This window comes from Glandiceps talaboti, chromosome 15 (genome assembly GCF_964340395.1).
Source record: "Glandiceps talaboti chromosome 15, keGlaTala1.1, whole genome shotgun sequence".
Lineage (NCBI taxonomy): Eukaryota > Metazoa > Hemichordata > Enteropneusta > Spengelidae > Glandiceps > Glandiceps talaboti.
In genome coordinates, this window is record NC_135563.1 from 6,748,053 (window position 1) to 6,773,086 (window position 25,034).

Here is a 25,034-nt window from a genome sequence, read left to right on the forward strand (position 1 = left end):
AAGGACAACACACACAATCATCATCAAATGTTGCAATCATCTCACTAGTTTGCTATTGATGACAAAACAGAGTGGGTTTGCACCTAATTGAATGAAACTCGTACATAATGAGATCTTATTAAAAAGAAAATAAGATCTTACCAACATAGCTACATAAATGTCATTATATCGTCTGGTTCAACTACAAAATATTACGCAGCTTCTATTCACCATCTGGTGTATCATATATCATACAAATATTCCAAATTATGTTTGCTTGAGTTAAAATTATCTTGGAATATAGTTACCATATAATATGCATTGCAACAACATATACTTGTTCAGGTATGCCCCGGGAGGTATGTGAGTCAATTAAAATGTAACAATTGTATTTCAACGTTCGTCGTGCAAGATGATTAAGATCTCGGACCACTAAAACTAAAGAACTTTTAGTGTAAGATATTTGTCAAACCAGACAATAAAATGGATCAGCTTTTAGTAAGATTTTTGGATCAAGACGACGTTTTGTTTCTTAAGTGCCTTCCATCGTACTTTAGATGAATCACAACACAATAAACACTATAAGATTAAGATTTTGTATGTATGATGACTAAGTAGTGCGCCACCACCAATGATCTCTTAACATCTTTTCATGCGGTTTTTTTTTTTGCACTACTGGACTGATATGGTTCAGTAGTGCTATAGGCATGGCAAAGTGTGTGTGTGTGTGTGTGTGTGTGTGTGTGTGTGTGTGTGTGTGTGTGTGTGTGTGTGTGTGTGTGTGTGTGTGTGTGTGTAAACAACTTAAAGTCAAAAACCGCCGGACCGATTGCCATTATACATGGTAGGTATATTACCTTTGGTGACTAGTTGGGAATTTGTTCAAATCAAGATGATCTTACCTCCGGTGTGTGATTTTGTCAAAAAACTTAAACTCCAAAACTACTCAGCAGATCGATCTGAAATTTCTTTGGGACGTTCTTAGAGGCTAGGTGTTTAGATCAAGAATTGTTCATGACATAAAGATGCCATCAGTGATATGCAAATTAGAAATTCTTTTTTTTTTGGTCAAAAACCTGGAATTCCGACATTATTTAGCAGATTGGGTTGAAATATGATGGGAACGTTCTTAGTGGAGTTAAGATTAAGAATTGTGCATGACATGGTGATCCCATCAGCGATATGCAAATTAGGTCTAAAAATATTAATTTTGGTGTGATATCTTGAAACTGCATGGTGAATAGGTTGAAACTTGGTGGAGGTATCATGCTGCAGTTATTGTTGACAGGACCACACCATATAGCAACAGCTAAATGATGACATATTGCAAAGATGAAAAGTGAAAAGGGTAGGCAAGGTACTAAAGATTCCAAAATAAATTGAAATATCTCTAGCAACAAGACCCTGTCCATAGCAACAGTCAGATACAGTTGTGCTACAACGCTATTGGCGCTATTTTTAAGGTATGTTGCAATGGTGGCATTCTGACTCACCAGTGTATTCACTTTTGCAATTGTTCTTCTGCATAATATCACGATGTTTTGAAAGTCTTCATGGAAACTATTAGTCAAATCTGATTCTTCTTCCATCAACTGTTCAAAGTGTTGCTTGTAGCTGATAAGATTCTCTTTGTGCCATAACAACAAATCTGTTTCCTGTAGACATTTGAAAATCACACTTATAATATTAATGGTGACAGTTGCTGCTATGCGTCACTGCAGAGAACAGTAGGTGGTACAAAGTGCACGCATAGTTTTTGTCGCAATGACCTAACTGTGCATCTTTGAACAATACATGTACGGAGCACAGAAATACATGTAGGACTCGGTAACCGGTAAATACATTTAGCTCTAAATTGAACCTGAGTGATTGCCATTATTAATCATTTAGTTTTCAAGATCATAAAAATCTTACAGATATGTTACGTCTTTGGTATATTGACATCATCGGTGGTAAACTTGAGACTTCCAAGTCGATATCTCTACCAGGCCTCTCTTCTTTCTACATGTCAGCAACGAAACAAACAACATATTTCAGTAGGAAAATTTGTACGTATGTACGTATGTATGTATGTATGTATGTATGTATGTATGCATGCACGTGTATGTATATACGTACGTCGGTGTCTGTATGTATGCACGTGGACGTGCACATGCACGCATATATCATATCATATGCAAACAAACATTTTGAAAGCGTTTGAATAAAAAATATGGGATTTCTACGCAGGTTATTTAAAAACATGTGATTTACACTCTGATTTTTCTCCATCACGACTACGCATGTCCCCGTCTTTGGTTTTGGAGTGCTCGTATTATAAGTCAAAATGTTGAAAACCACCCTTTCCCCCTTTTTGTTTTTCCTTGGCTGAACGAAAAAATATATTGGGGAATAATATTTGTATTTTTTTTTGCATTCAGTTACCATTGGATGTTATTCCCCAATATTTTTCTTCGTCCAACCGAGGGAAATACCAGTGACCTAATGGATCCTTGTCACTACGAGTAGCTAGACGAGTAGTGACAACCCTTAGGTCACGAATATTTTCCGGCTGAATGAAGGAAAAAATTAAAGAATAACAATTATACCAGCGCCAGTAATATCAATTGTAATTTTGAACGTTTTGACTCATATTATGAACACAGCATAACTAGTGATGTAGACACGAGTTGTCGTGATGTAGAACGACTAGAGTCTATATTCCATATTTTTTGTTCTAAATGGCTCGTGTATAATATAATACTTAAAAGAATACAGGAAAAAGCGTTGTCTGTGTTATGTGAAATTGATGATTTCCTAGTAACACACACCAAAGGAACGGAAAGGGTGTTGTCTATGCTTTGTTCAAATGGTGATGTATCAATACACGATGAAAGGGATATGATGACGTCATTGCCTATTGAAACATATTGTCCAATTGGCCATGGAATATAATATATGCATTATCACAAATCCGAGAGTAAATTACGCCGTTGAACCTGGTAGATCTCATGTTATTTCTAGTGTTTAAACATAAATAAACTTACATATTTAGCGTAGACCTGCACAGCCTCGTGATGAAGAACACTGCCGTCCTTTGACAGTACATGGTACGCCTGGCATTTGTCGCCACAGTTGATGTCGTCCACAGGTACCGGGCTAGTACTAGACAGTCGACACACTATCCACAAGATACACAGCACACTAAAACTTCTTAGGACTAAACATTGTGGAAAATAAAATACGATCTATCAACCTGAAGATGCATAGACTCGCACTAATCATACATGTCTGAGGTATATAGAGATAAGACCATGTAATATTGGATTCTAACATGAAGTAATTGCAAATGTAATGATTGCATATATTAACAATAACGTAAACAAACAATTAGCTATTTCGTAAGGTCTACTTACAACCTTTGTTTACTCCGATATAGTTACCAGTACAGAATTAGAATCAACTTTTCTCTAAGAACACACGCATTGATTATAAGATGCATCCTGACTTATTATAAAATGTAAATTTCAAACTGTATTCGACTGCACATTCTATCTACAGTACTAAACACTTGCGAACGCTGAAGCTAAATCAATCCAAACCTTTTAAAGATGTGTGTTTATCAAGTTCTAGTCGATATACTTACCATCCATACTTATTATATTTAGGACACGGTTATAAATCTTATGCACTATCTCTCAATATGTCTTCAACTGCATGAATGATTTGATAATTTCGTATGTTGAATTTATATAGATGGCATTAATGACTATATCTATATTCATCTTGATGATGATTTTTGGAATAAACATAGATAAAAGATGGAAATTATTGTTGTTTTGTTATCATTCACTTTGTTTCTATTGTAACAGTTGTGTCGTGATAGTGTAAATAATAATACGTGAATCGTCACCTAGATACCGGGAACAACCCCTTGTTTACCCGATGATGTCCTACACTTACAACGTGGAAATATGACTGGGTTTACTAGTTACTGCAGCTGCTGAGCCCCAAAGCCCGCAAAACAATATGATTCAAGCTTAGGCATTTTGACTTCCCATTCGGGCATGGTTGCAGGTTTGATTCCTGTCGTCCCATTGTATATTAAAGCTCCCTATCTACACTATAGTGTTGTCTTGATTGATCTAGTAGAGGAGTGGCCGAGTGTCCTCTGTTGAGTAGTGTGTTGACCTAATGATGTGTATCTGGTGTACTCCTAGGCCTCTCCTTCGTCATCACACGATACTATTAAAAGGAATCACTACATACATACATACATACATACATACATACATACATACATACATACATATATACATACATACATACAGCATAGCGTGGGCAAACGGGGCCTGTTATAGACAGGAAAAATCCACAAATGAATTGGATTAGTCGCACTTGGCACAGCATGATAAAAGTACAGACATGTCATTTGATGGGCCTCTTGACATACAAGTAATGCGTGAAGACAAACCAATCTTTGATCAAAACTCGTGCTTTTCATTCCTAAATGTAAATACAGAGGATTATGGTCTGAATAATGTTATTTTTGTTAATAATCAATTTGTATGTACACTTTAGGTATTTTTGCTTCCATCCGGACAGGAGAAATGGACAAGTCGTGATATATTTAAGATACATGTGTACTTTCGTCAATCCTGTGATCATATGAAATACATGAAAAGGTGTTCAAGACATTTTTGAATTTATTTATTTATTTATTATTTATTTATTCATTTTTTTCAGTAGATAATAAGTGTAAAGTTAAAAAAGATGAAGCAATTTTCTTCCAAATGACTAAATTCAGTGAAAGAGAAATTGCCTAGCTTTGTATCGCTACATTCAGTAACTATGACATTCAGGGTACGCCACGATTTTGAAAAATAAAGCGGCTGCCAAATCTACATAGTCATTAGCATATATTTAACATTAGTGAGTGACAAAATGTTTTCAACAACAAAAAATACTTCAATCAATGAAATTCCTATTATATTTTATCCATTCAGAAAACTACAATTCACAGAAATTTGTTCAGATCATTAATTTCCTAACATAATTCATAATGTACAAATTTTAGGAAGGAGAGTCACAGTTATACAGCTTTGTCAACGTTGGCAAGCACACCACACATGCTTCACATAGTTGATACATGCGCCTAATAGGCTGGCTATTAGTCAGTTTTGATAAGTTGCTGGTTTCGCCTTGTCATTGCATATTTTGACACGCCAACGCATCAGAAATCATTTTTATACATTGTATTACCGAATCGATAATGTGGTTTCCATTCATTATGATTAAATGCCATTTCCATATTTTGTGTTTTAGGTGGATGGGCCATGAATTTGAACGTTTAGCAGTGCGCCATCATATTCTATTTCATCATTTCAGTCGTTTTTCTTTCATCAATTTTTGTGTAATTTAGACATGCGTTCACTTTTGAAATTATTTGTCTTCATAACACCACGATGTTTTGAAAGTCTTCATGGAAACCATGACTTAAGTTTGATTCTTCTTACATCAACTGTTGAAAGTGTTGTTCGTAGATGATAAGACTCTGTGCAGAAAGAAACAAACTCAGTTTGAGGCCTGGAGAATTGTGGAGGTCTCGTAGGCAGAGTCCTCAGTGGCGAGAGTCTGGGTAATGTGGGTAATCGAGACTAGGTCAGACGAGAAATGTGAAGAACGGCAACGATATTTTAATATTGATGAAATGGGGCAAGTGATTATTTTGTCAAGTATGAATCGAATGATAACTTAGATACCCAGGGCCAGAGGTCTTCGCAGAAAATGTGGAAATGAAATTTGAGAATGAGTAGATTATCTTGAACATTCTTTCATGCATTATATGAGATGACAGAAATTGAGAAAGTCCAGATTTAAATCACGTGCACCAATTATGATTCTGTTATTTAGACGAAAAGGAGAAGAAATTGTCATAAAATTTAAACGTAAGGACATCTTTCTCCATCACTTTTAGTGAGACTAAAGAGAATTGATATTATATGAAATCTGTCAAGTCTCTTTGTTTATCTGTTCAAACTAATTATCACGCAAGAATCTCTCATGATTGTGACAATGTTCGAATCCAACTACGTATATATCAAACGTTTTAACCAGGCATGTACCCGTCAAGCACTCTAAAACACATTCCAGTTTTAATCCATGGGAAAGGGGAGAGGGCTAGGTTCGATGAATTGGTAGGGGGAAAGAATTGCAGATTTTTAGCCCCCAATGGGCACCGGCTAAATTTTGTAGGTTCCGTCCATCTGTCCGTCTGTTCACCTTGATATTTTTGTCATACACCAACTGATTTCACCCAAACCTTGCACAAAGGTAAGATACTATGTTAGCCATATGTACGTCACTTTGTAATGCCACCAAATCAAATATGTCTGAATGGAGGCCATTTCAATTGTATGTTCAAATGTGAGCTTCCATTTAAGACCCTAACTTTTGACCTCCTAGAGCCAAATTCGGGTGATTTCCATAGTTTCTTTAAATTAAACATTTCACAGACAATATTGTAATCATGACTTCATGACAATGTGAAGCATACACAACTCACTCAATTTCATGACTTTGACCTTTATAGCAAATTGGCAGCTATATTTATAATAGAAAGTCCATTTTGCCTGTTATTTCCAAACGTTTGAGACACATGGACACCATTCAAGTGTCTAATCTCACAATATCAATGATCAGCTTTTTCTAATGAGGCATTGACCTGTGATCTTGACAAACATTTTCAAGGTGAAATGACCGAAATCTTTCTTTGTTCATTAACTCTAGAAATTGAATTCACAAAGACTCTATTTCAATGTCTATACCCCAAAAGTCAGCTTTATTTTTGTACCTTGACCTTTGACTTTGACCTCCATATTCATGGTGAAATAGCTAATTGGTCAATAAATTATGAAGGTTTGTATTTAGAGACACTATTCCAATTTACACAATAACTTAAAACACAAGCTTGGGGTTATGTGTTCGATGAAGGTTTCTTCTTTTAAGTGTGTGCACGCGCGCGTGTGTGTGTGTGTGGGGGGGGGTCATTCTGTTTTGAACGTGTTCAAATAATTCATGTCCGAATTGCAAAATCTTTCCTGCAACCATTTCTTACCAATGTCCATCGTCATTTTTTTACCTGGGATACTTACCTGTTGTTTTCACTGAATATGTCACTTAAGTAATATAACATTAAACGTTAGTTTGAAACGTCCATCAGTTGTACTGCCCCTAGAGTACATCCTCAGCCCCTATCCCATTGATGCCTTCAGACATCACACATCAGAATCATGGAGCTGTTACACTTTTTGTAGAACGTGTAATTTTAATCTTATGCATGGAATTAGATCTATTTGTGGTATATGACGATGCTGTTCTCTTAAAGTGCCCATGTAGATGAGAAATTGGTATTATATATTAGATTTGTCATTGGTGCAATTACTCTACAATGTTTTCTACTGGAAAAAAAAACGAGCAAAAACAAACACGGAATCCATTATTATAAATCAGTAACTTTCCAAATTAAAAATACGTGTAAAAGGTTTATTATTGTACGTCAAGGAAGTGATTTTGTATACAAACTGTTGAACACTTGTTATCCCTGATGACCTCAAGTAAATATTAGTAATAATACAACTATTCATACATATGGTGACGCTTCAATATATGGGGAAACGATAGACACGTGTATAAATTGAACGATACACGAATACTTGTGTTTACCCACTTCACTTACAAAACCACTGTGGCAAACTTATCACACAAGGTCTAGAATTGTGCAAGAAATTGAGTCACAAAACTGTCGTGTTCCACAGTGTGTTTTTTAAAATAGAAAAACACAGTACCGTAACTGTAAGTTATTTCAAAAAATACAAATTGGAAGATAAAGACTGTTAATCCATCTAATCCATCTAATCCATATGGCTACTTTAATTATTTTATAGTGAGTTTTATTGTTCAGTATTTCTTATCATCTATGCCCGAATTCAAAAGTTTCAATTAGCAGTGACGTCACAATAGCCAGCCCTGTTGTTTCCTAGTAGCGTATGTTTTGTATTCGATCTACTGACTCAGTCTGTTGATTCATTCAATTGTCACAGTTCCTGGAGAAACGAAGTCGCTTTTTTTGCTTATAAAGTTGGGGGTTATCACTAACATTCCCAGATTTATAAAATGTCACCTACTGATATTTCCATAACTTATGACATTAAAAGAAAACAATCACAACATCAGGCCAAATAAAAATAAAATAGTGCGTTTCTGATAACCTAGTTTAAGCCCCTGACCCTAAACATTGTTCTTGCATGCAAAACGGTAAAGTAGTAACAATTTACTTCTATTTCCATGTAACACTTCATGCCTTTAATTGCCTCATCTGTCGTCACTGTTTAAACAAAAAATCACGTTCCACATCGAAACCAGGCCTGTCTTTTTTATATTATAATAGTACAGTCTACATAACGTATTCGTCTACTTAACTTACTTTTTTTATACCTCATCAAACTCTCACGGAAAGTATTGTGACCGACGAATATCTTATCTCGGGTCGAACTATATTTTTGAATTTTTAAGTAAAATAAAATAAAAATACGACCTACCTACCATATTTTCTGAAGTCATGAAAGACATATATTTTTATTTTATTTCGCCTCACCGGGCAAAGACAACGGGATTCCCCTGTCTTTAGGTGATGACTTAATGCAAGTGTGAATCATCAATAAATATGACTTTACGAATAAATATGATTAAAACAAGTACGTTCCATTTCTATCAATTCCCAAACATTGTCATAGATACAAAAATAAATTTTTCATCGATACCATACGTATATAATTTCAATCTTGATCATTCAACACAAGTTCAAAATTTCGTTCAACAGTACTTTATGCAGTCCTCAGTAAATCAACCTTGAAAAGATATGACTAGTAAGTATGGATGTAGCGTTATAAATGCATACACTCTTGGTTTTAAAAGCTTGTTGACTGTTTTAGACTCTATAATGTGTGTGTTTTAGAAGAGCTTTTACTGATATCTGTTTTGTAGACTGCTGCTGACAAAATGTATTGTTTGAATACATGAACTAGACAAACGCCTGATTGTGTTTGGTTTCTTTAAGTTAAAGTTATGATACATTTTAATACTTTCAAAGCAACAACAATTCATGCATAGGTAATGTGTGTGTGGCTGTGTGTATGTATGTATGTGTGTATGTATGTATGTATGTATGTATGTATGTAATGCATGTTTGTATGCATGTATGCATGTATGCATGTATGTATGTATGTATGTATGTATGTATGTATGTATGTATATGTAATACATGTATGTATGTATGTATGTATGTATGTATGTATGTAATACATGTAGTATGTAGATTTCTGGAGTGTTTACTCATCTGTTTTCAGTCGTATATTATTCATAATTTGCAAATGTAACAAATGTATAATATTGATATCAGTGTGAGATATCAGGCTGTGCTTTGCATCCATGCACATTTAGAATTGACTTTTTTGTATTGTCGTTTTTCAATGTTTTAGATCAGAGAAAGATTCTTCAAGTATTTTGTATATGGTGGGCAATGTGCGGACTGTCTAGTACCAGGCCAATGCCTACGAATAACATCAAGTGTGGCGACAAATGCCAGGCCTACCATGTACTGTCAAAGGACGGCAGTGTCCTTCATCACGAGGCTGTGCAGGTCTACTCTAAATATGTAAGATTGTTTATGTGTTTTTCTTTCCCTTCTTTTGAGATTTGCCGGGTTCAACAGCGTAATTTCCTCTCGCATTTTGCGAAAATATATTCCGTGGCCAATAGGCAATGATGTCATCATATCCCTTTCATCGTGTATTAAATATATCACCATTTGAACAAAGCGTAAACGACACCCTTTCCTCTCATTTAATGTGTACATGATATTACGTTTTCGTCCTTTTCACAGACCAATGAATTCCTCTTCCGTTAGTTTTATATTTGGTAACTTAATAAAAAACACACAATACAATGATACATTTAAACCTCATTTTAAGTTATCAACATGACGTGAGTGCTCATAAACACATGGTCACTGGTTGCGAGGGCAAAATCATAAACTTAAGCTTTTTCCTCGGGGACTGTGGGTCACCCCAAACACAGTCTGTTTCCCTAGGGCGGAGCCAAAGGATGGCCAGTTTGTCTTCAGAACATAATTGTAAGTTTTACACTGTCTACTAGATCTGCAGATGGTGACACCATGTTCGTCTGCTGTGTCAGCCTGTGAAAAACGTGCACGCATGCGTGTTTGACGTCATCAGTTTTGTACAGCAATATTTCGAAAGTTTGTTGACTGGTGACGTCATTTTGAGTTGAGCATTATAAATACCACGAGACTACGTATTGACAAATCACGACATAGGAAATGGGAAATGGATTAGGTGTGTCGCAATTCAAAATTTCCCTGAAAATCTGAATGAAGTAAGCAAAAAGAAGTAATGTATATGTATTGTGCATCTAACGACTGTTCATGTCTGCTAAGATCCATGAGACAACGGTGCATCACTGAAAATATGTAGAGGTGAAAAAAATGAGTTTCAATTTGGTGTTTATTGCCAATCGAGGTACGTGATGTGAACTCATGCAATGACTCTCCGGAACCCAAAGTTTATGAAAATACCTTTATTAGCTGGAATGTCGTTCCCCTTTAACTAAGAATCGATTTTAATTTTTTTGAACCAAGTAATAGAAAAAAATTGTTTTTTCAAGGTTCATTTTGCTGACATGACAGAAGAAGAGATAGAGGTTTGGTGGAGATATTGGGCCATAACGAATCACGTTTAATTTACTATATCAGTTCGGAATGTGAATGCCGTTGTCTGGCTGAACTAGAGAAATAATTATTTGTGAACAAAAGAATAATTCTATCTATTCCAGATGGTTCCACTGATAAGATAACACTAATGCCAGAACCTGGGATTGAAAACCTGACCCAGAAAACATTTATGAATGCGAACAGGATATCCGTCAAGTATACGAACGGTTGTTGTTATATTCAAAACTGAATGAACATGGGGGAAACTCTCTTCGTCATATGATTGTGAAATAACCAAATCGAACAAAGCTCATGTCAAGAATCTTTGTGTATCAAAACACATGTATTTTCTGTTTCCAGCGCTGTTTCATTGCAAGTTTTCGTTTGGTTTGTTAACAATGTAGAAAGAAAAGAGGCCTGGTAGAGATATCGACTTGGAAGTCTCAAGTTTACCATCAATGATGTCAATATACCAAAGACGTAATTTATCTGTAAGTAGATACTTTAATGATCTTGAAATTGAAACGACAGTAAATTAAAGTTATTATTGTCTGTACATTTCGGAAACATTTGTATCTCCCTTTAGAACTAAATGTATCGAATATGTTACAAGATTCGATCTAATTGATTTGTTAGCCTTGTTTTAGTACCCTTCATCTCTGTCTGTGGGCAGAAGCAGACAGCAATATTAATTATACAGTCTCAGATATTTTGTTGTTAATAGACCGTTTTTATAAAAAAAAAAATTTAAAAAAATTTAAAAAAAAAAATTGGTTAATTTCCTTCGGTTATTACCTGAAAAAAAAAGATGCAAATAAGCTTACACTTTAACATCCAGCTCCACTGCAGTGACGTAGAACAACATATCTGTCACCATAAATAAGTGTGATTTTCAAATGTCTACAGGAAACAGATTTGTTGTTATGGCACAAAGAGAATCTTATCAGCTACAGACATCACTTTCGACAGTTGAAGAAAGAAGAATCCAAGGTGACTAATAGTTTCCAGAAAGACTTCCAAAACATCGTTGTATTATGCAAAAGAACTATTGCAAAAGTGAACACACTGGTGAGTCTGAATAACATGAGTATGTAACAAATGTACATTTTTAAAAAAAAGAACAGACGAATGAAACGATAGGACACACCATGATGGCGCACTGCTAATCATTGCCATCACGACTCATCATATACACTAGTTGAATATTTAAGCCCCTGGATTTAATTTTAGATCTGTCATTGATAACTTCCAATTATGATTATGTGACATTGTACTAAATGCACCAATAAAAGAATACTATCACGAGAATGCCAATAGTATAAATATTATCTTACTACTCATGAAATCCTTTCTCTCAACTCGTCTCGTCTCTTCTCGTCTCGTCTCGTCTCTTCTCTTTCTCTTCTCTTCTCTTCTCGACTCGTCTCATCTCTTCTCGTCTCTTTCCCTCATCAGTCCATTCATCACTCTTCGTTACAGGAATGTCACTTCACTAGCCTTCTCGGAATTATTTTTGGTCTCTTTCTAATTTCCTCATCTCTTGCATTGTTATTTGATCTACATTTCTTATTCTTCGATCTCTTCAGAATTTACTATCATAAAACTTATAATTTCAGCTGTGTGGCAAACAGTACACAAGGCCTACTACTATCAACGCTCCAAAATCTCCGAAATATGGAGTAAACCAGGCGGTAGAAGAATGTCTTCGGAACTACAGACAGAGAAAGATCTTGGAGAGGTTCGTCGACTATTCTACTGCAATATCATTGGATGGATATGCTTACTCTGAATGGTTAGATTGTCCGTCAAATGACAAATGACATGACCCACGTTAACAGCATAATTATATAATCCGACGATATATTGGAATTGTTCAAATGAGTATGAGTATGAGAGAGAGAGAGAGAGAGAGAGAGAGAGAGAGAGAGGGAGAGAGAGAGAGAGAGAGAGAGAGAGAGAGAGAGAGAGAGAGAGAGAGAGGCAAGCAGACAGACAATAGGTCTATTAAGTAGACCCACAAAATTATCGCACGTGTAGTACTTTTCTGAGAAAAAATTGTACTTTTGTTTTAAAAGGTTTATATATTGTATATTTGAACTGTACATTATAGCTGCTATTAAAACTACAATTGGTCATTTCTTATTGTTTACATTACCAATGTTCAATAAACTTGCAAGTCACAATTAACGATAATATCTGCATTTGGTACACTAATATTTCTTTGCAAATGTTGACTTATGATATTGGAAATCGTACGCCAGAGCTTCTTCACTGGACAACATTGTAAATGTCTGTGTTCCAATGAATCTATTCAAAGACCCTTCAGATTCTATGAACTATCATTCCACAATAATGCTTACAATTCATAGTCTTTTTTTCTAGTAAAGGGGTACAGGTCTTGATCTCAGGAAAATACGATTCTATGAAAAATAAAATTGCATGTGAGAACTTAAATGGTTTAACCCCTTCCAACCTCACCCACAAACTTAAGGAATTTGGTTTTTATTCTACTATGAACTATTAACCTCACCCCTTCATATCAATGTATGGATTGATTAATAATTAAAAGACTCTTATCTCATGTATGTATTTATAGTTTTCGTGCCAGTCGTTACTACATTTCATCTCGTGTTCAACATTTGTGTAAATACCGTAAAAGCATTGTATATCATATTTCAGCATCAAACAATGGCATTTATATGATATCACACAGGTTGACTTTTCAAACTAAGGGGGTTCTCACTTAGGTAGTTTAGTCGACTCTGAGTAGACTCTAGTCTTAACTAACTTTAAAAAAAAACAAGTATGAACAGTTAATGTCGACTCTGAGTCGGGTTATATTTAGGTCAGGTGCAATGGGATTTTAGTGTCGACTTATATTCTGTGTCTGACACAAAATTCCATTTGATTACGTAAGTGTATTTAGTTTCCTAGATAAGGAGGGTTCAGGGTTCAAGTTCAGAGTTGCTGCTAAATGATTGGAACAAATGAAGGCTAATAATGGATGCCATTGGTATGTGATCTGTGTCAGGTACAAAAATTTAGTGTGAATGGGCCTCAAATCCAGCTTATTAGTTTTACTACTTTATGTCACCTCATAGTGAAACTCGCAGTCTGAACATAGTAAACTACTGTGTATGTGGTTATGTATCGAGTAAAATGACAACACAGACAAGACTATTTCATACAGTAGTTGCAGCATCGAATTGTCAAGTGTATTTGAAAGCAGACTTGACATACTGTAGACCATCTTCATGTTTATGTCAATGTATTTAGTTGTGACCTCATCTCAATTGTGATATCATGGCCGACTTGGCATACCATGACCTTGACCAATAAACCTAATTTACTGTAACGCTATTGACTGTCAGTCTGGGACATAGTGGCTGGGATGAACTATGGCTTATTAAACTTTGAAGTTATCAATGTGATATCTCGATCCATTGTTAGAGTGTACTATGGTCCGTTGCCATTGTTGTATTTGGACACTTCATTGGAAGGGATGCACTATGGCCTCAAATATACACTGTATAGAAATCACAGTAAGAAATGCAGGAAGGGTTGAGCAGTAATTTAAACACAGGCATAAGAACATTAATATCAATTAATATCGTGATTGATATATCTGGTGACATTTTTACAACACAACACAACACAACACAACACAACACAACACAACACAACACAACACATCACATCACATCACAACACAACACAACACAACACAACACAACACATCATATCACAGCACAACACAACACAACACAACACAGCATAACATAACATAACATAACATAACAGCATAACGCAACACAACACAACACAACACAACACAGCATAACATGTACAATACAATACAGTACAGTACAGTACAATACAATATACAGTACATAAGAATACAATATACTTATATCTGTGAAATACCTTTTTTTCATTGTATTTTATATTCACATCTGAAGTCTCGCGTGACCAAAATGTGACATTTTTGTCTCATATGCATTTAGATATTGTACATGATGACACACTCTATTTATTCCACCTTTTCGTTCACTTCATAGTATTTCCTGTTTTTATCATTGTTATGTGTCTTATCTGTTCCATTCCGACTGCCTTGAGTTTCTCAGTTCACGTCGCGGTGAACCCCTTGATGTTTGTACATTCGTGTTTGTCCAGCCAATGCAGTCTGCAGATGTGGGAGGAAACACAAAAGTAGCCCTCCCTACTTCAGTGAAGACAACTGCAGAGCCGGCCAATCATGAACAAGCAAATGACATCTGCCCCCACATACACACTTGCGCTAAAGTTTTAAATAAAAAGAACAGTCACTGCCATAAATAGTAGATTTACTGACAGGTTTATTGAGAATTAAAAAAAATAATACCGTCGTCGCACCACTTTAGACAGAATCTCCTGACCAGAAAAGGTTTTTTTATGGCCTAATATCTCACGTGTGGTTTTGTTTACCTAGACTTTCAAATCGGGTTTGACGTCATGCATCCCGACTATGTTTAGGACATATTTCATATTTCAATAACGAACCGTGGATAAATGAATTATGTATCACAAAGAAATAAACATACAATGGTTGATATGAATGTCCAATATAATTGACAAGTTGCTACGTAAACATCGTAAGGGTGGCGCTGTTTTCGAATGACCGAATTCATTAATTTCTGCCTTTGATCAAATTACTTGACGGTCCTGCTTGATGCACAGGTAGCCCTGGAACCGAGTTACCACCCAGTACGTACTTGTTGCATTGTAACAAAAACATTCCAGTCTATCGTAGACCAGCTCATTGGAAGTACTTATCTCATGGGGGAGGGGACTACAACACAGTAAGGGAAACAGGCTGAAAGGTCCTCTGGAAAGGAATGTTTTTTGTGCTCGTACGATACGAAAGAGGGTATATATGCCCAGATTGGAAGAATTTGGAAAAACCTGCCCAACATGACCGGTAGATTTAGCTTCAGTTTTTAGCTCAGAGTATTTCTATAACTTTCACAATATCTTTTAGAATTGTTGAAGTGCGATTTCATTTCTCAAAAGCAATTATATTGATCATGATTTAGCTATTTCACTATACGAACAGCCGTCTGCATGTACCATACCACCATATAAAGTCTATTTTGTGTGATACAGTTTGTATGAGAAAGGGTCTCCTTTTCTTGGGAGGGGGGGTGGTATGACAACAGTTTGGGTTCGGAGATCAAATTTCACACAGAGTTGCCCAATGTGCTTATTTGTTCCACGTCCACGTGACACTGTATAAACTATGCCCGTGGTCGCCTATACCATTCACAGTTCACTTATCCATGTAGTGGCTACGTGCGACTGGTACACGGTTCTTGATGTGAATGATACCAGGGTAAAATATCCGTTTCTAATCAATTTTACAGATCAAACATGAGCAGAGTATAGTCACGGGAGGCTTCTGAGACAACGACACGATCCAGCTTTCCATTCCTTACGTCTACCGGCTCACCCAAAGGAGTGTGTTCGTTGTGTGAATTTACCAGAATAACCATTATTTGTTCTACTGAATTTATTTAGAAATGACTAAATCTGTTGACAGTTGTACCAAATCTGGTGAAATTCGACTTGGTTCGCTACCTAACAAAATCAAATTGACTGATTGTCATTTATTGTTCATCATATGTAATAATCATTTAACACCACTGTCACAACTCACAACGAGAGAGTTCAACGTTTTCCCGTAAGCTTACCTATTCACGTTTGGCGTCTGCTTCTAGATATCTAGAGGTATGCCAAAAATATCATACTTTATCCATCTATCTAGCGAACTGTTGCTGTATACACATTGAACAGAAACAACCATTCATGTCAAGGCTTTGATGCTGGGGATATGTTTAAGTTTCTTGGTCAAGCAGACAATGTTACTTTCGATCTTTGTTTGACATGATGATAGTAATAACGGACCATAAAACAGTCACGATAACTTAGCCTAGGCATTCACAGTCGATGACTAAGAAAATCTCTCAACTTTCAACAGGGTTTAAAGATTGCACAACATAGAATTATGATATGGTGTACCCCCGGGTACGATCATCTGTGTTTGAATTGTCAATGGCATCAGGTTCAAGCTTCAAAGTGTTCCACGACACGAGGAATACATACTTGTTGCACTGTTTGGTGAAAACAGAGCACCTGACCCTTTCGCCACTTGATTCCAAATATTCCAGCATATTTGTTCACAGGGGTGAAAAAAAGATTGGATGCAGATTACACTGGTTATAAAGAGGTTATTTAGAAAGATGTGGTCCCTGTGGCTCTTCCCGAGGGTATATTCAAGTTCTTACCAGGGGGTTACCAGCATACTTTCATTCTACGCGACAAAAGCAAGCACATAGATCAATAACTTTTGTACAAAATCTCCACTGAATCACTTTGGTAATGACCAATTCAAGTTAAACCTGTGACCTATTGTTTAGGCATTCGTCCTATTACTCCATTCCTCGTTGTCCTTACCCATCGTGTACGTGATAAAAACTCGGCACTCCTGACATATATGCCATGTATTAAAATACTCGACAGTGTCAGAATCAATAATTCACTTATGTTTAGGTTGGGACAACACATTGAAAATTCCCTCGTGGCTTTACAATAACTATCATTGGTAGTTTATTAGGAAAACAGGTTAATCAGTTAGTCTCAATTGTTTCTATTCTTCAGTGTGACAATGCTGAGATTAATACGCATGTATACTTTGTATTTCGTAAATTACATCTTACGGCATTAAATGTTGCGGACAGTACAAATCACCATATCTCATCATAGTCTAGGGCACACACAAGGACCGACTTGTAAAAAACCTCTAATTCCCGTGACCCTGCCCCTTGTAATTACTGAAAGCCCCCTAACGCCATCAAAATAACCTATCGTTGAAATTGCTACCACGACAAACTTATAAAGCTTGACAGAGTCTGATGAAGTCACAGATCCAGCGCAGCGATCGAGTACACTTGGTTGCTACAACAATTGTTGATTTATTATGTGATGTACTTATTCTGGAATGTTCGAACAATAAATCTTTTGAATATACAATGATTTAGGGTGGTGACAAGCCAGACGCATTCCGGTGTATCGTAGACCAGCTCACGTGCTTATCTATGCCACACGTGCATAAATTGTGGTCGCGGTCGCCTATAATAGTTCACTTATCCATGAGGTGACTTTGTGCGGCTGGTACAGTGCTTGATGTGAATGACATCAGGGTAAAATATCCGTTTCTAATTCATTTAACAGATCAAACTCGAGAGTGTACACTCGTAGGAGGCTACTTAGAGAACTGCGTAGTCGAAGTAAATAATCTTTTCCGATGCACCTCAGTCCACTGTGAGCTTACAACTACGACTATTCGTGTATCCAAAGGTTGCAATTGCGTTCGTACGTATGGAGCCACCATGACGATTACATGCATGCTACTGAATTGACTAAACGCTCTTTAACAGTTGGTTGGTTGTACCAAATGTAGGGAAATTGGTTGACGCCTAACAAAACTGACCGGTTAGCAGCGAATGTCCATGAACAAATTACTCATTAGTTTTAAATTTACATACACCACAAGCTTTATTATACACTTGCGTTGTGCAAGCATCAATGTATTTGTCGAATTATATGAAATTTAGAGATTGTATATTTAAGGTATTGCTTGTCAAAAATCATTAATTATGCAAAGTCCTCATTAGCAGCGAAAGCTATTTCAAGAAGGTTATGATAGGACACGTGTGATTTGTCATATGTACCAACTGTTTTTCCATGTAACTCACATCACCTTCATAGCCCATTGTGTAACACACTGGAATAATTCAATACATGTATTAGCAAGTAACGATTAAAATGAAGAGCCTGTCAATGTGTGATAGATTACCCAAACAATAGCCTGTGATTTGCATACATACATACATACATACATACATACATACATACATACATACATACATGCATGCACGCACGCGCACACACACACACACACACACAGACATACATACATACATACATACATACATACATACATACATACATACATACATACATACATACATACAGTACGAGGGATTGTCGACTTGATGACAACATGATCGTGAACATACAGTCTAGTCGCTGGACTAGTATATTGGCAAGTGTAAACATTCATCATCGATTCTTCCGACCCATTTATGCCATATATAATGAATGAAGGCTTGCTAAGAATATATTCATAAAAGTTCATGCATTGACAACAAAGTGCACCAGTTCCTTTGAAGCTTATTATTATAATTGTACTTTTTAATTGAAATAGGTTATTTACATAAATAGTGATTTTTCTATCTAATAACCAAGATTTAAAGTTTATATAATCTTGTATTTTCATTGGAGATTTAAAAAAAGAGAGAAGCTTTTAGGATATCGAAACAGTATAGTCCTTTACACTTGGGTAGGCAAAGGGACACAATTTGAAATATTGGTCTGTGACACATTCATGTCAGAGGTCCATTGCTGCAAATATTTTGATGTCACAAATCTATAGTTGGCTGTCGAGCTTTGTTTGACATACTAGTAGTAATATAGTAGTAATGGATCATACATGATGTCACGGTAACTTAAGTCTACTCATTCATACTTGAGGACTAATAGAAAATATCTCACGTTCAACAGGTTTAAAGATCATGGCACAACAAAGAATAATCATATGGTGCAACCCCCGGGCAAAAAAGTTGGGTTAATAATAAACATTGTCCTCAATCTGTGATTCAACCATTTTCTTGACCTTTCATTGAATGTGATCGTTGAAATAAATGATTTCAAGTAAAAAAGAGTTTGTGTCATTAATGATTATGCCAATATTCATTTTTCTCAAGTGGTGGAGCCTTCTTCGATCATCTTGGCATTTTAATTTCAGCGAGTACTTTCTAACGAATGACGTTGTCCATAATGCAGGAATAGACTTCATTAAAACAACATAAACCTGTTGGGTTGAAATTACAACCAAGACAAGCTGGAGTTTGAGGATAGCGAAGTAACAGATCCAGTGACTGAGTATACAGGCTTGCTACAGCTTATGATGTTTGGTTTTTTTGATAGACCTATCTTGACCCGGCAACATTCGTTTGGTCACGTGACCCCAGTGCTATGCATCGATCATAAATTGTTGACGTTTTTTCTAATGTTATCCGAGTTCATCTTGGTGTTGTCTCTCTGGAATGTTCACATCAATCTATCTTTTGAAAATACAATGCAAGCCAGTACTTTGACATCGAAACAAATGCAGGCTTTAGACTATGGGCAGTTTCAAGTCTGCGCTTCAACGCAAAACAGAAAAGCTTTCTACGTCGAACTTTGTGAGTGTTTTAATTATTTGCCACAGTCAGTCATTAATAGTTTTAAAGTCTAACCTCTTAGATTAAGTAATAGTTTTTACAGTAGTATAAGCAATTTTGTTGTACAAAGTGTTGTATCTTTATTTACTTAAGACATGATATGACAGTGGCAGACCTTAAGGGATTGAATTGGATGAATTTGTTTAATTGTTCATTGACATGTATAGTGTCATTCCACTTCATTTTAGTGTGAAATATTTCAACTGTATAATGTAGGACCCCCACCCCATATGAGACGTTGACATATTGCAGTTTCAAGCTCCCCCAAAAAAATTTAGTCAAGATACTATTTTTGTTGTAATATTTTAAGCCTATATATCGAGTTTAGTTGCTAAGTGCATGATGTTGCTGTCTTGTAAAGTATTTGTTATATTTGAGGCATAGTGAAACAGTCCATTTGCAATACAATACCTGGCAAGTGACTATGATGTGTGTATGGGGGAGGGGGAGGGGGAATTGTAATAAATGTTTTGGAAATAATACGTGTGGTAGGGAATCAGTCTGTTTTGGGTTTCACAGAGGGAGGTCATCAGGGACTTTCTCAACCCGAGGGAAACACACACGCAAACGCACACACGCGCGCGCCCAAACACACCCACACCCGCCCGCGCACGCACGCACACACGCACACACACACACACACGCACGCACGCACGCACGCACACACACACACACACACACACACACACACACACACACACACACACACACACACACACACCCTCCCTCCCTCCCTGTCGGAGCAAGATGACCAGTATTACTTTTTCAACTCAGATAAACACCCGACAAAAAAGTTGGGTTAATAATAATCCTCACTCTGTGATTCAACCATTTTCTTGACCTTTCATTGAATGTGATCGTTGACATAAATGATTTCAAGTAAAAAAGAGTTTGTGTCATTAATGATTATGCCAATATTCATATTTCTCAAGTGGTGGAGCCATCTTCGATCATCTTGGCATTTTAATTTCAGCGAGTACTTTCTAACGAATCACGTTGTCCATAATGCAGGAATAGACTCATCCTAACTTCATTAAAACAACATAAACCTGTTGGGTTGAAATTACAACCAAGACAAGCTAGATATAGAGTATGAGGATAGCGAAGTAACAGATCCAGTGACTGAGTACACAGGCTTGCTACTAGCTTATGATGTTGTTGTTTTTCGAATGACCTATATTGACCCGGCAACATTCGTTTGGTCACGTGACCCCAGTGCTATGCATCGATCATAAATCGTTGATTTTTTTTCTACTGTTATCCGAGTTCATCTTGGTGTCGTCACTCTGGAATGTTCACATCAATCTATCTTTTGAAAATACGATGCAAGCCAGTACTTTGGCATCGAAACAAATGCATTCCGGTGTATCGTAGACCGTCTCACGTGCTTATCTGTTCCACACGTGCATATATTATTCCCGTGGTAGCCTATACCATTTACAGTTCACTTATCCGTGAAGTGACAACGTACGACTGGTACATGGTACTTGATGTGAATGATATCAGGGTAAAATATCCTCTTCTAATTCATTTTACAGATCAAACTTGAGCAAGGTACAGTCACCGGAGGCGCCTTAGACAACGGCATAGTAGAAGTAAGTTTTCCATTCCTTACAGTTTCCTCTTCTCCAAAGGAGTGTGTTCTTTGTATGGAACCGCCATAACCGCGACTGAAGTTAATATATTAACTTGACTAAAAAACGTTGTTTGACAGTTACATTAACTAGTTGTACCAGATGTGGTGAATTTCAACTTGGTTCACTGCCTGACAAAATGGACTGATTTACAGCTAAAATGATGTTGCCTTGGTGTTTCACTCATGTGACATGACATAATACACACACTCAGACAACTTCTAACGCAAAAGAACCAATTAACATACTGGAAGGTGCCGTACACACTGTGTGGGAATGTACAAGTAGTCACCTTGATATGTTCATTGTTAGTTAGAAAATAAACAATTGAAGCTATTAAAATCATCAAGTCCATTTTATGTTTTCATTAGAAGCCTGTTCCTGCTGCACTGTGAAAGAATAGCAGACGAGTGTTCAATGTAGTTGGTAAAAAGGACCTTCCTGTGTTTATTGTGTCTCCTTTATTGTTAGTCTAGAGTTGAAATATGTTTACCATTGTCTAAAAAACGTCACGTAATGGCCCATGAGTGAAATACCAAACTAACATCATTTTAGCTGTGATTGTTCATTATCGTTATAACTAGATAGATCTATGTAGTTCTGCGTTTGAACGTGTTTATTTGTGTTGGCGCCCGTTTCTAGATATCTGGAGCTGTACAGAAATATCACATTTCATACATCGCGAACTATTGCTCAAGTGGGTATACATTGTAATTTGGAAAATTTACAGCTGCGGACAGGCAAGTGGATGGATCGCCTTTGTTAACGAGTTCGACGAAATTAAATGTATAGAGAGATTTCTTTCATACAATTTGACACAAAGTTTTCAAAACAACAGGACACTATTTCCTTTTAAAACTAGTTTCAAAGCCAAGGTGGTCGTCAGCCAGCTCTGCTATAGTGAATAATTAGTCTTATGTAATCATTGAAAGTACATCATAAAAGTGGGATAAGGACATCTTCTGAAGTCATAGTTATACTACTTGGTCCAAGTTGGTATAAAATCAACAAGGCAAGTGTACTAAACATGAGTCTAATGTTCATGGGGCTAGGCATAAAGTATTCAATCATGTATATCTAATGCAAAAGTCTTCAACTGTCAAATTGGGAGGGGGGAGCTAGTTGACACAGATTTGATTACAGTGTAACCATTATGACCCAGTTGGGTGTCGACTGAACAGCTTTAGTATGTTGATGATAAGAATACCACTTGTCATTTACTGACTGAAATCTACATTATACAATCAATTTATAATTAGTCTGACCAGTTACACCAGGGGATTCACACACTTGGATGTCCACAGCTGTAACTACTAGTTGCCAACCGTGACGATTGAGGTTACCTTAACAATATGTGATGATTTTCGATGCACAGAAATATCTTGGCAAAACTCCAGTAAATTCTATACATATTCATGTCAAGGGTCCATTGCTACACATATATTCGGGTAACTTGATCAATCCTACTATAAACTATGGTTGTCGAGCTTTTTTGATATGATAGTAGTTATGGATAACACACACAGTCACGATAGCGTAGTCTAGTTATTTACAATTGATGACTGATAGAAAATATCTCACGTTCAACAGGTTTAAAGATGGCACAACCAAGAATAATGATATGGTGTAACCCCCGAGCACGATCAACTGTGTTTGAATTGTCAATGGCATCAGTTCCAAGCTTCAAAGTGTTCCATGAGGAATACGTACTTGCTGCATTAATGGGTGAAGAGAGAGCACCTGGCCCTTTCTCCACATTTCCCATTCTTCCTGGATATTCGTTTCGAGAGGTGAAGGAAAGATTGGAAGCAGATTACACTGGTTATGAAGCAGTTATTCTCAAAGATGTGGTCCCTATGGCTCTTCCCGGGGGTACATTTAAGTTCTTACCAGAGGGCTACCAGCATACCTTCATTATACGTCACCCACGTGTAGCACATCGATCAATGTACAAAGTTTCCACTGAATTACACGAGAAAGGTTTATTGACAGAAAGTGCTGTCGACTTCACGTATCGACTGTGTACATTTCAACCCCTGTATGATTTCTATAATAGCCTCGTCAACGAGAAAGGTCAGAAACCCATTGTCATCGAGTCTGATGATTTGGCACAGAATCCACGTGATGTGTTACAGAGATATTGTAAAGCCACTGGAATTCCATTCTACGAAAGCATGGTGAATTGGAAGCCAAATAACATCGGATTTTGGAATGAACTACATGCAAGTGATTTCTTTTCCTTCATTTATAAAAATGCCATCGAAAGTTCCTGCTATCGACCACCTACGAAGACCCAGACCAAACCAGGAAATGAAGACGATGACTTGCCAGCAGTAATGAAAGAACTTATCGAAAAGGATACACCAATGTACAACGAAATTATCAAGCATAAGATATGACTCAAAAGGAACGTGAATGCATCCATTTATTAAGTTCGAGTGAGAAGTTTTTTTTGCCCGCATACCGTAAATGTGAAGATTAACAGTATTTAGCATCCGCAATATATCAAGGGTCAAACCATTGATTTGGGGTCAAACCATTGTTCTTCTGTTGCTAATATGTCATGAGGAACTTGAATTGGGTATAGCTAAACACCGAAAAAATTGCCGACTCTCAAAGGAGAAGAAATACGATGACTTGAACAGTGCCCTCTAGTGATAAAAAACGACTGAATAGTATTTCACAGCGCTTTGCTCTGCTTATTTTACATGTATCCAATTTGCATGATTTCAGTGTGTGGTAACTGATACTATCAATCTTATTGTTTGTTTGTTTGTTTGTTTGTTTTCAAAATTCTTTATTTTACGCTGACAAAATCTGTTTAGCATCCACCCAAGTTGATTGTCTGACCTATCTGCATCAATGAGAAAATACGTCCGTAGTCTGGCGTACGACAACACAACTTAATTGTGAAAACATTTTTGGGGCACGGTTACCCGTAAATGACGTGAGATTTAGACATTTTTTTTGGCAGAGATGATTAACCAACAAGATTGATACCAGCGGACGATTTTGAGGTTGTCCGTTGCAGTAGAAAATAGAATTTTTATTATAATGGGGAAAATGCAGTCAGTGGACGACGGTGGATGCTAAATATCAAACAGTCCAGGGTTAAATATTTTACTGGGCTTAGTTTCAAAAAAAAATAATCCCGGGACTGTTTCATATACTGCTATAAGAGAAAATGTGAAAATTAAGAATACGCCACCTTTAATTGAGTACTTTATTCTGGTTCGTTGCTTGGATGGACCGTGTACTCAATTATGCAACCCT

General features: G+C 36.6%; 2 protein-coding genes across 2 annotated transcripts; both read left to right on the forward strand.

Annotated features, from left to right (window-relative positions):
• The first annotated feature begins 8,878 nt into the window (after window positions 1-8,878).
• Window positions 8,879-23,474, forward strand: LOC144446891 (uncharacterized). The gene is made up of 7 exons (XM_078136737.1): window positions 8,879-8,885; window positions 9,498-9,673; window positions 11,152-11,238; window positions 11,654-11,815; window positions 12,364-12,485; window positions 21,666-21,722; window positions 23,352-23,474. The coding sequence occupies exons 1-6, from the start codon at window positions 8,879-8,881 to the stop codon at window positions 21,703-21,705; spliced, it is 594 nt and encodes a 197-aa protein (XP_077992863.1). The 3' UTR covers window positions 21,706-21,722; window positions 23,352-23,474.
• LOC144446892 (uncharacterized) lies at window positions 23,360-24,160 on the forward strand. The gene has a single exon (XM_078136738.1). The coding sequence runs from the start codon at window positions 23,360-23,362 to the stop codon at window positions 24,158-24,160; it is 801 nt and encodes a 266-aa protein (XP_077992864.1).
• The last annotated feature ends 874 nt before the right edge of the window (window positions 24,161-25,034 follow it).